Below are 13,102 nucleotides of genomic sequence, written 5' to 3'. Positions count from 1 at the left end.
CCATCTTCTTCAACATGATGCTGCAGGAAGTGAAGGAGGGCATCATGAACAGCATCTACAATCACTTCCGCCCGGACGGCAATATCTACAATCGGCGCTGCTTCCTCGCTCGCTCGAAGACAACACGGGAGCCCATCATAGAGCCGCTGTATGCGGACGACTGTGTCCTACTCTCACACACGGAAGATGCGCTACAGACTGCAGTGACGCACTTCTCTGAAGCTGCAAAGGCTTTCGGGCAAACAATCAGTCTGGAGAAGACGGAGATCCTGTACCAGAGGCCACCATGCAGCGCATACAACCCACCTCGGATCTCGATCGATCGGCCACCACCTCAACACGGTTGAACGCGTCACGTACCTGGGAAGCATAATCTCCAACGATGCTACGGTCACAGGAGACGTCGACAATCACCTTGCGAAAGCAAATAGCGCCTTCGGGCGACTGTGGAAGCATGTATGGAGAAACCACTCGATAAGCATGTCGACGAAAATCCAGGTTTACAAGGCCGCGGTCGTCACCACACTGCTGTACGGCTCCGAGGCCAGGGTTCTGTATTGGAAACAGACGCGGTTGCTGGAACAATTCCACCAACCTTGCCTGTGCTCTATATTGGGCATCACCTGGCAGGACTGCATCTCTAACAACGAAGTGCTGGAAAAGGCCCGGCTCCCCAGCATCGAAGCGACCCTTCTGAAGCAACTTCGATGGTTGGGTCACGTATTGCGGATGGACAACACCAGAATACCCAAGACAGTGTTCTTCAGGGAACTCTGCAACGGCAAAAGAAACCGTGGTGCCCCGCGCAAGTGCTACAAGGACCGACTGAAGCAACAGCTGTCTCAGGCCGGCATCACCTCAACGGAATGGCAAAAGCTGGCCTCTGACAGGGATGCATGGCGGAAGAAAACTACGATGGCGACGGAGCAGTTCGAATGTTCGAGGAGAGCAGCTGCAGAGGACAGACGGAAATGCAGGAAGGAGCCCTCATCTCAAGCCCCACTGTCCGGAGCATTCCCCTGCCCGCACTGCCCCAGGATGTGCAGGTCCAGAATAGGACTCTACAGCCACCAATGGTTGTGCCAACGAAATCGCTGACAAATTTTTTCGCAGCTGATCTTGGCAAGCGAAGAATCTGCCTGATGATGAATGAGCAATGCTACATGAAAGCTTCCAGTTACATACAGAACTGTCTACTATTGTTGTAGTGCATGCTTGGATATATAATTTAGTTATATACTTTACAAAGAGCCCAATTTAACATTTAAATGAATAAATATGATGATTCAAAGTACACTTGGATTGAAAAGAGCTGATTTTCTACTTTATATACCTGACACTACTATCCTTAAAATAAACTTGACTTGTTTAATATAACCATTTAATAATAGCCAGCTTATTTACACACTACATTACTGTTTATACTAACAGTCGTTTTAATGTCTTTTTTTAGGTCAGTATCAAAAATAGCAGAGTGGAGGGAGACTGTAGCAGAATTGATTTTAATGGCCTTCCGTCTGTCTGCAATTGTATCTCCTATTTGTCAAAGTTCCTCACCTGAAGGACTAATTCCAATGGATACAGACCCTGGTAAGGCATTGCATTCAAAATCTGTAGGATAGCAGAGCAGAATGTTGAGTGTAGTTGCCAGGATTGAACTTCAATTGAGACCAGAAGTGTGTGACTTCTTTTGCTTTTTAAGCTTGATTAAGGGGAATATGAGACTGTAATAAAGCTTTGACCCTGTTCAGCCATTCAATAGGTTCATGGCTGATCTGACATTCCTCATGCCAACTTTTTCCTATCTTTTCCCCGTAACCACTGATTTTCCCCACTTAATCAAGAATCTATCTCAGTCTTAAATATACACAAGAACTCTGCCTCCACAGCTCTCTAGGGCACAGAGTTTTAAAAACTTGCAACTCCGAGGAAATTTGTCCTTATCTCAGTCATGAATTGGTACCCTTTTATTAAGATACTATGCCTTTTGAACCTGGACTCTCCCATAAGGTGAAACATTTCTCTCAGGATTTACGCTGTCAAGAAGCTTCAGAATCCTGTATGTTTCAATGAAATCACCTCTCTCATTCTTCAAAACTCCAGTGAATAGAATCCTAATCTGTTTAGCCTTTGCTGGTAAGACACTCCCTCCATACCAGAGATCATTCTAGTGAGCCTTCTGTGAACTGCATCGAATGAAATGGTAGCTTTCCCTGAAAATGGGGACAAAATCTGCTTACAGTACTATGGATGTGGTCTCATCAGCACCACTTCCCTACTCTTATACTCCGACTCCCTTGAAATGAGGGCCATCTGTCTATATTAGCCTTCCTGATCACCCGCTTCACCTGCGTGTCAGCTTTGTGTTTCATCCACAACTACTCCAAGTCCCTTTCTGTTGCAGCCTTTGTTGCAGTTTTTCTTGATTTAAATAATATTCTGTTCTTTTTGTTCTCGCTTTCAAATTAACAACTTTTGCATTTTCTCAAATTATGCTTAATTTGGCAAAATGTTGGCAAATTACTTTGCCGATTGATATCTCTTTGTAAACTCAATAAAAACCGAAAGAACTGCAGACGCTGTAAGTCAGAAACAAAAACAAAGTTGCCGGAAAATCTCAGCAGGTCTGACAGCATCTGTGAAGGCACAAAAAGAGTTAACATTTCGGGATCAGTGACCCTTCCTCAGAACATTCTACATCACCCCAACAGCATTCACAAAGATATTCCATACTTAGTTAAAAAGTTCAGAGGTAGAAGAGTGAAACCACAAACCAATGGTTAATCTCTTTCTAAGTTGCTTGATAAAGACAGTATATCTATAGTTTATAAAATAGTTGGTTTAATTTATTCATGTGGGTCCCAGAGGAAAGAGCTTTGAAAGCAAAGGGTAAATAAGTAAAGGTATTGAACTATCTATGTGCTTCTACGAGGAAAGGATAAGTTTGGAAATCAAAGGTGATCAATGAAACCTATAACTGAGCTATCATAGATGTGCTGTTGCTGTGGGGCTGGAGAGCAGGAAGAAAGTCTTTTGTTAGAGGTTTATCAGTGTATTTTTATGACATAAATAATTGATTTGCTTGAAAGACCATGCAAGGCTGTTGTGTATTTGCCAGAAGCCAGAACAAGGGGCATAAAGAAAAAAAAGGGAGTGTAAAGGCCATTAGGAACCAAGGATGTTCCTGATCCAAAGTTACTCAGAAGTAATTGAGAGTAGGCTCATACTGTACAAGAATTTCAAATTAATGAGGATTTAAAATGATCAGGTTTGCTTGATAAGAGTTTGTGGAAAAGATAACCAGTGGAGTCTTAACAGAGAGCGTTCCAGAAGTCTAAGCAACAGACTGGACGGCTGAGGAGAGTTACAATGAATTGTTGAAAACAATGCCACACCTTGGTTTGGGCTCATGTGAAATGAAAGAACCCTTGAAATCCTGGAAATTATCAGGAAACTCTCACGTTTTACAAAATGCATATAAAAATGTTAAATTAGTATACTTGCTTCATTTAATTTGTGTACAATAAGAAATTTTGTTTAAAACGTGAAATTTGTGTGGTAGTTCTTTCAGCTGACAATAGAGCATGGAACGAAGAACAGTACAGACCAGGAACAAGCCGTTCAGCCCATCTGTGTCTGCATTGACCATGACGTCATTCCCATCTTTCCTACTTGTTTGCATCTATCTAAATGACTCTTAAACATTGCTATTCTATCTGCTTCTTTGCTGTCTAGTAATTGACATTTACAGCCTGTGAAAAAGACTCAGACAATCAACCCTATCCATGCCTCTCATAATGTTATGTACTTCTATCAAGACAACTGGAAGTTCAAAGTCCATGTTAGTGGATATCCTTCAAATCTTAATTATACTTCAGCTACCCATTAATCGTACTACTTTCTTTTGTGATAAAGAACAATACATTGCAAAAGATGCGAGGATCAAAATATATAACAACTATTAATGGAAGGATACAGATAAGGAAAATAAATTGTAATGCCAAAAGGGAGAAAAAATGCAGATCTGCATTTTGTGTAGAATTTCTCCACTTACAATACTACGGTTATTCCTTTTGGTAACTTTTAAAATATCCTATTGTGTAACTTTGTAGTAAAATTAATTCTCCCAATTAAACTTAAATCACGCTTGTATAGTTTTTAAAATTTTGGGGGGTGGAAAGAAGGCGTGAAGACTTTTAGGGTGCATGAAATGAGTATTTTATGAAGTTTTCCTACGAGAAGCTTAAGCATATTTAATGTGAAAATAGACACGTCACACAAATATCCTTCAGGTTTTGAAAGGACCAAAACATTGGGGTGATACAATGAGAGTTCAATTCAAAAAATTACTCCATGTGACAGCTGACCTAATTGCTCTTGTTGGTAGCAGCTAATGCAAAAAGTTTTTCTATTTCAGGGCAGTTTTTGTTTCCTTGCTTGTTACATAGCATTCACCTGTAAATAAAGCAAAAGGTCGTCTAGTAATATCTCCATTTTTCTTTAGAGACAGCCAGAAATCTACAGAAGATTTTAAATGAAATAAAACCACGGGACACAAATGATTATTTTGCACATGCAAAACTGCTGATAAGTGACGAAGACCAAGAATTGAGCAAAGGTGCCTTTGAAGATTGCAAACCTTCTGAAAATTTGAGCATGGCAATGATGGGTAAGGGTCAAATATTCATATAAACATGTGCACATTTAAGTATGCCTTAAATATTCAACAAATGCACAAGGAAAATAAATTTCCCTCTTTGTCCCGCCTTCACCCTCCATCTACTTTCGTGCTGTCCCTCAATTCCTCCATCTGTCCCTCCTTGCTCAGTTGCTGTCTCTCCCTGCCCTCACTCCCCATTACCCCCTTGCTTCTGTTTCTACCTATCCTCTTCACCTCCTGCTTCTGCCCTCCTGTTTTTGCCCTCCCTTATTCCTGCCCGTTTTCTGCTTGTTTTCTCCCTCCTGCTCATTCTGCTGCACTCCGACCTCTCCTTCCACTCGTTCATCACCCACCATTTAGTAACTGAAACCTGTTTTTCCAGTTCAACGGCTCTCAAACCCTACTAACTTCTAACCTCAATGTTACACTAAATTTGAGATGTAAACATGGTCACACAGGGGAAAAAGACTGCTGGTTACTGCTTTAGCCATGTCAAAATGTATTCTTGCACAAAAACCAGACTAATTATAGTGAGGAAGCTAAGTGATGTAAGTGTCTGAATACAGTATACACTAAATCTTAACAGATTGAAGAAAATCAAAAGCTTAAAAGAATGTTATTCTTTACCGCAACTTCTGAAATGCAAATTGGTGGATGACGTAGTGGTATAGAGCTCTGCTTGGGCTGAGACTGAATACTATGTTGTCTTTCTATGTACAATATCTCAGGAAGGATACCTCGATCTTAGATGAGAGCAGAATGGTACCAGAACGCTAGTAGGCTAAAAAAAGTAAATAATAATAGGGTGCAGAGGAAAGGCATTTATTTCCTTAAGTGCAGAAGTTTGAGGAGCAGTGTAGTTGACATCTTTAAGATGCCTAGAGTTCATAGGATAAATGAAGAGAATGTATAAGTCCTTCAGTAGGTTGGAAAAGAATAAGAGGCATAATATTAAATTTTCAGGAATCACTTAGTCAAAGCAAAAATAATGAAACAATACAACAAGACTTTTGGTTCTGAAAGAGGAGACCCAGGAGAGATTTCTTGCACGTGAAGAGAAGTAGTAATAATTCGGAGTGTCACCTGTCTTTGGGATTGCATACCAGCATTGGACACAATTAATTGGCCAGATGAGAACAGGAAAGATGAGACTGATTGTTTTCCCTTTTTATCCGAGAAAAGCATACTGTTAACTCTTTAAAATGACCACCTTCACTTCAGCCTTCAAGTTGTACCATGTGGAAAGGGGTGAAGAATTTGTTAATTTGATATTTTGCAAATTGTGTTTCTTTCTTCAGTTACTGTCTCACCAAACATATTGGTTATTTTACTGGGCAAGTATGACATAGAATGGTAATGCACAGAAGAAGGCAGTTTGGCCCCCTGTGTCTTTGATTGTTTGCAAGAGCAATTTATTTGGCCCTGCAATTGCTTTTCCCCATTCAACTAGCAATTTGTGCACATATCCCAGCATCCTCTGCTCTTGCGCTCCCTTTATAATTGTACCCTTTGTTTTTGTGATCTGTGATCTGCATATTTTAAAAATCCATTTATTGTTTTTTTTAGTTTGTGAGCATTTCAATATGAGAAAACTTGCAGTTTTATGCCTTAAGCAAGATAAAGGTTAATCTTATATAGCTAATGCTGAAAGTTATTTAAACAAAACTTAGTAAAGTACAAGTAAAGTTTGAAAGTAGATATGGATACAAGAAATTTAATGTAGTATCATTCTCTAAGATTCTTGCCAATGTGGATTGCTGTAAAAAAAATTTTCTGAATTAGAGATTAAAACTTGAAGTCAAATTCAGAAGTTGCTATTAGTTCCGTATTTGATAAGTCAGTTTTTGCTAAACAGGTTGACTCAGCATTTCAGCAGGATTCGAGGTGTGGGAGAGAGAAAGCTTCTTGTTCCTCACTAATCCTGCAGTTACGGCACATGCAGATTGTCTGGACTTTTGCAGCATGGCTCCAATTGATTTCTATAGGTCTTTTACCAAGCACTTTGTCAAGAAGTTGGTTCTCGGCTGAAACAATGTCTTGGAATTATTCCTGTGGTAGATGTTACATGGCCTGTTTTATACAGGTTAAAATGTAAAAATGGCAGTTATCCCAAAAGATGCAAATCAGAATTCTATATGGGGGTCAGGTTGGCCTACATCGTCTTTTAGTTGAGGTAATTACATTTTAACTGCTAATTTGATTTTACCTGTTTTGGCTACTAACCCCAATCTCAGGTTGCATCGAGTTAGGAAAAGCTATTCAAAACTCCACAGAACCATTAAGAAATTTCCATTTGTGCTTGGGAATGTTCATTGAATTTAAAAAAAGTCTTTTTGATTTTTCTGTGTGATATGTTTAGTCCCAACAGTTACTCAAATCACAGGGTAGCTGTCTGGTTTCTGGTATCCTTTTTCTTCATGTTTTGTCCACTTTAACAATAATTTACCTTTGTTTGACCTTTCATCATGTTAAGCAGTGACTCTATTTGGAGACCACAAGTCTGCCTGTGAAAGTCAGCTATATGCAGCTGCTAATCCCTTTATGGCCATCTTACGACAGCTTAAAAAGCCTCAGATGGCCATTTTATATCAACTTCAGTCATGGGCAGTTGCAGCATCTACAGATCTGTTGTGAAGTAAAAATTATAGTCAGATGCCTTCTGGATGGCCATGAGCCCCTCACAAGCAGCATTACCTTGCTGAATGCCTTCTTACCTCATCCACAAGCTCTATCAAATTAGTTGAACACTATTTTTCCTTAAGAAATCCATGTTGGCTTTCCTTCATTAACCCAAATGCATATTAATTTTGTCCCAAATTATTTCATAAAGTTTGCAGAGCAATGAAATTAAACTCAGTTACTGGACTTATCCTTGCACCCTTAATTGAATTCAGTTTAACATTTGCAGTTCTCCAGCCATTCTGCGCATGACATTTCAGTGAACTGTGAGCCAATCTTTACTATCAACATCAAGGTGGGGCAGAATTATGATTCACAGTCAGACTAAGAATTGGACAGGGTTGTGGCCTCTTGCCAAACTTGCTCAACACCTCAGCAGATGCAAATGGGAGAGACCACTTAATGATAAGGCTATAAGAAATGGTAACAAGAGGGGGCCATTCAGCCTCTTGAACCCACTCCATCATTCAATAGGATCGTGACTGATCTCACATTCCTCACATCCATTTTCCTGCCTTTTCCCCATTATCGTTAATTTCTCCAACTGATCAAGAACCTACCTAACTAAACGTTAAATATACACAAGGATTCTGTCCCACAGGCCTCTGCGACATGGAGTTCTAAAAGGCACTCAACTCTCTGATGGAAGAAATTTATCATCTAAATCTTAAATTGATGCCCCTTAATTCTGAGACTATACGCCTGGTCCCGGATCCTTTTCTCCCTGAGGGGAAACAGCCTCTCATTAAATTCCCTGAGTAGACTTCTTCCTAACCTATTTAAATCGTTAGTAACAAGGCAATCTCTCCATACCATCTGAGTGAATCTTGTCTAAACTGCTGCCAGTGGAGTTATATAATTTCTTAAATAAGGTGACCAAAATTGCTCTGTTCACCAGGTGACAGTTATTGGACACAAAGGTGGGATTCAGATTGTGGATGGTGAATTTTGAATCTTTGATGTAATGATGATATCAATCTACACACTAATTCGGAGGAAATTGTCTAGGCCAAGTTAATCAGAGGTGAAGTCTCCGAATCAATGTTGATGAGACAAAGGTGGAAAGACCTGCGAGGTTGACACCTGCCTTTATTTTGAGTCACTCATTATGCAAGTTGTAGTGTCTCTCAAAGAAATTTTGGCTCCCCTTAAGAGGTGTCATGGCATTGTGAACTTGCTTATGAGTATGCAGTAGTTGCAGCACGTTAGTTGCAACAAAAAAGTTGGCCTCTGAAAGTCCTTGTATGATTAGTGATAATAAATGGTTGTCAAAGCTGATGTGAGAGATTCAGTGAGGTTTGCTTTTTTTTTTGCAGAATATTTGTCCCTGTATACTAGCGTACCCTCAAATCGCTTTAAGAATATCCCATGTGATCTTGCAAAGATAGTAACCTTGTGATCAGTTTTGAGGATGCCTGTTTTATTTTGGCTATTCGCTACCACAACTACAGGCAGTTCACTTACTGCACCCACAATTGCAGTGTTCATGATGCTGCAGGTTGTTGCCCTCATTTGAAGCACATTGAAATTGAATGAACTGTTTACATTGAAAGCACAGTTTGTTTAATACTTAGATACATGTTTGATGTCCAAGTTTTGTTGATTGAAGTGTTCAGTTTTCTTGTGTGGAGACAAGTGGGGCTGCAATAAGAGTGTTGAACAGGCTGGCATATGGAACAAACAAGCAGCTGGTGAGCATTCAACGGACAATGAATGTAGACTTCAGCAAAACCACACATGCATCCAGAGGCAGAACTGTGGCTGTTCTGAATGCACAACATTGCTGTGAGTAGCACTGACTTCAGATTCCATTGCGATGGCAGGACATTGATGCTGGAAGGCTAGTGATGGGAGATAAGGAAATAGCTGAAGAACTTAAGTACTTTGCATCAGTCTTCACAGTGGAAGACATGAGTACTATGCCAACAATTAGGGAGAGTCAGGGGGCAGAGTTGAGTATGGTAGGCATTACAAAAGAGAAAGTGCTAGAAAAGCTAAAGGGTCTAAAAATTGTTAAATCTCCTGGTCCTGATGTGCTACGTCCTAGAGTTCTAAGGGAGTTGGCTGAGGAAATAGCAGAGGCTTTGGTTGTGATCTTTCAAAAGTCACTGGAGTAGGGAAAGTCCCAGATGATTGGAAAATTGCTGTTGTAACCCCCTTGTTTAAGAAAGGATCAAGGCAAAAGATGGAAAATTATAGGCCGATTAGCCTAACCTCGGTAGTTGGTAAAATTCTAGAATCTATTGTCAAGGATGAGATTTCTAAATTCTTGGAAGTGTAGGGTCAGATTAGAACAAGTCAGCATGGATTTAGTCAGGGGAGGTCGTGCCTGACAAACCTGTTAGAATTCTTTGAAGAGGTAACAAGTATGTTAGACCAGGGAAACTCAGTAGATATTATGTATCTAGACTTCCAAAAGGCCTTTGATATGGTGCCTCACGGGAGGCTGCTGAGCAAGGTGAGGGCCCAGGGTGTTCGAGCTGAGCTCCTGGCTTGGATTGAGGATTGGCTGTCTGACAGAAGGCAGAAAGTTGGGATAAAAGGCTCTTTTTCGGAATCGCAACCGGTGACGAGTGGTGTCCCGCAAGGTTCAGTGTTGGGGCCACAGCTGTTCACCTTTATATATTAATGATCTGGATGAAGGGACTGGGGGCATTCTGGCGAAGTTTGCCGATGATACGAAGATAGGTGGACAGGCAGGTATTACTGAGGAGGTGGGGAAGCTGCAGTAAGATTTAGACAGTTTAGTAGAGTGGTCCAGGAAATGGCTGATGAAATTCAATGTGAGTAAATGTGAGGTTTTGCACTTTGGAAAAAAGAATACAGGCATGGACTATTTTCTAAATGGTGGGAAAATTTGTAAAGCAGAAGTACAAAGGGATCTGGGAGTAATGGTCCAGGATTCTCTCAAAGTTAACTTGCAGGTAGAGTCCATGATTAAGAAAGCGAATGTAATGTTGACGTTTATCTCAAGAGGGTTGGAATATAAAAGCAGCAATGTGCTTCTGAGACTTTATAACACTCCAGTTAGGCCCCATTTAGAATACTGTGTCCAATTTTGGACCCCACACCTCAGGAAGGACATACTAGCCCTGGAGCGTGTCCAGCAGAGATTCACACGGATGATCCCTGGAATGGTAGCTTTAATGTATGCTGAACGGCTAAGGATCCTGGGATTGTACTCGTTCGAGTTTAGAAGGTTGAAGGGCAATCTAATAGAAACTTACAAGATAATGTATGGTTTAGAAGGGGTGGATGCTGGGAAGTTGTTTGCGTTAGGCGGGGAGACTAGGACTCGTGGGCACAGCCGTAAAATTAGAGGGGGTAAGTTTTTAAAACGGAAATGAGACGACATTTCTTCAGCCAGAGTACGGTGGGCTTGTGGAATTCATTGCCCCGAAGTGCAGTGGAGTCCGGGACGTTAGATGCCTTCAAGGCAGAGATCGACAAATTCTTGATCTCACAAGGAAGCAAGGGCTACGGGGAGAGTGGAGGGAAGTGGCGTTGAAATGCCCATCAGCCATGATGTAAATGGCGGAGTGGACTTGATGGGCTGAATGGCCTTCCTTCCACTCCTACGTCTTATGGTGTTTTATTTCTGAGTGAAGCTCCATCTGGTGGCACATTTGAGAATTCAAATGAAAGTACTTAAGTAAGATTATAGATAACAGATTGTAAGATAACAAAGTGTGGAGCTGGATGAACACAGCAGGCCAAGCAGCATCTTAGGAGCACAAAAGCTGACGCCCGAAAAGTCAACTTTTGTGCTCCTAAGATGCGGCTTGGCCTGCTGTGTTCATCCAGCTCTACACTTCATTATCTCAGATTCTCCAGCATCTGCAGTTCCCATTATCTCAGACCTAGATTGTAAATTGATTCTGTTGATTTCAGCCTCCATTATTTTGTGCCTACTGTACTGCTAAGTAGTATTCTGCTTCTTGTGAAAAATGTTCTGTTATTTGCGCTCTGAGTTTTGTATATAAATAGTGTTGAGTTCATTTTTCAGGAACTCATGAATTAAAACCAAATGGCCACTTAGTGGCGCTGTAATACAATTAAGCATCTCTTGTTTATCATCCCTCATAATGTAAAAGAAAATTTTGCAAGAAAATCTGCTATTAACCACATATTATATTGCTTCAGCTGCTGAAATAGTTCTCTGCCATGTTGACCACACCAGGAGGATGCTACTGAGGGTGACATCGGCACACAAGTTAGCTATAGAGTAAAAGGATGCCAACAAATCAGTTCTGCTATGTCCAGTTGTGAATGATGGTCAACAATTTAAAAACTCACGAGAGGAGGCTTATCACATATTCCCATTCTTAATGATGGGCGAGCCCAGCACATCTATACAAAAACATGTAACTCTTTGACTGACTCATCAGACCCTGTACATCATCTGTAAAGCACATGTTAGGAGTATGGTGGAATGCTTTTCATTTGCTTGAATGAATGTAGCTCTAAAACATTATAGGATCTTAGACACCTAACATGACAAAGCAGTCCTCTTAATTGACGCCTCATCTAATGACTTCAGCATTCACTCCCTGCACCACTGACTGATGGTGGCAGCAGAGTGTACCATCTGCAAGAGGCACTGCAAACAACTGACTAAGCCTTGTTAGATAACAATTTTCAATCCCATAACTTCTGTCACCTGTGAGGACATGGACATACACAGGGTAAAGTCACATTTAGGTTCCTCCCCAAGCCACATTCCATCCTGACTTGGGGTTGTGGGGGGGGGGGGGGGGTGCTTGGGAGATGGGCAGTGAATGCTGGCTTAGTCAGTGTCATCTACATTCAATGAGTGATTAGTTAATTGGGTTGTCTACATTTCCAGTATTAACCTATGAAGCAATTTCTCAGTTAACTTTGTTTCTATGTATAGTGATAACTAATGTATTTTTTCTGTGGCAGTACAGTTTGCCATGTGGTGGGTGCCTTCATTTTCTTGCACCCAGAGCAACCTGATAAGACTTTTTGCTCATAGGATACCATATATGAGGTTGTTGAGATTGAACGTCTTATTGAGAAGATGTGCAAGGAAGAGAAATAAAATGTGTGAACTGATCTTTATACATTGTGGTTGACTTGATCAATTTTGGTAGAATCCTGTTTGCTTTCTGGTTTAGAAGTATATATAATGTAGAGAATGCAAACAAAAAGACTCTGAAGTGTTTTGCTTTTAGGATAATACGTAGAAATTATGTTGAGTATGGGTGTCAATAATTGTTTAGTTTAAAAAAAATCTTCTTAAAAATTGGGCAGGGGATATCAGGCTTCCAATCATGTTATTGGCAAGTTAAGCAATGTTTGATTCATATACTTGTCTTTGTTTACCGCATGCAGATCAGGCAGGCCAGTCTTGTCACGTCACTGCCCAAATGGTTCTTGTATGTTGCTGGAGAAGTATGAAGGAAGTTTCCTTGCTTTTAGGCTTCTTGTGTCAAAATTTGCCTCTTCAGTCAACACCTGACTTAAAGGATGGGCTACTGATGCTGCACCAGGTATTATTCAGATTTCTCTTTATATTTGATTATGTTGTGTGTGATATTTCCATGGATATGTCTTTGAAAGTGGCAAGACAAGTTGAGAAAGCTGCTAAGATGATAACATTTTTAGCTTTATAAATAGAGGCCTAAGATTGGAAAAGCAATGATTGTTTTGGTGAACACTTATTTGCTAGGCTATCTTTCTCAATTTTAGGCACCACCCATTAAGGTAGGATGTCGTGGCCTTTTGAGAGGGTGTAGAAGA

General features: G+C 40.6%; 1 protein-coding gene across 2 annotated transcripts in view; it reads left to right on the top strand.

Annotated features, from left to right (window-relative positions):
- thada (THADA armadillo repeat containing) overlaps nucleotides 1–13,102 on the top strand; it is a 387,510-nt gene that overhangs the window by 58,628 nt on the left and 315,780 nt on the right. For both annotated transcript variants that reach the window (XM_048536483.2, XM_048536484.2), the window contains exons 18-20: nucleotides 1,454–1,590; nucleotides 4,505–4,669; nucleotides 12,695–12,852. In XM_048536483.2, coding sequence (XP_048392440.2) covers nucleotides 1,454–1,590; nucleotides 4,505–4,669; nucleotides 12,695–12,852 — 460 coding nt within the window. The remainder of the gene's footprint in view (nucleotides 1–1,453; nucleotides 1,591–4,504; nucleotides 4,670–12,694; nucleotides 12,853–13,102) is intronic.

The sequence above is a fragment of the Stegostoma tigrinum genome, chromosome 9, assembly GCF_030684315.1.
Source record: "Stegostoma tigrinum isolate sSteTig4 chromosome 9, sSteTig4.hap1, whole genome shotgun sequence".
Lineage (NCBI taxonomy): Eukaryota > Metazoa > Chordata > Chondrichthyes > Orectolobiformes > Stegostomatidae > Stegostoma > Stegostoma tigrinum.
Note: the sequence above shows the minus strand (reverse complement) of the source record. Positions and strands in the feature narration are given on the sequence as shown.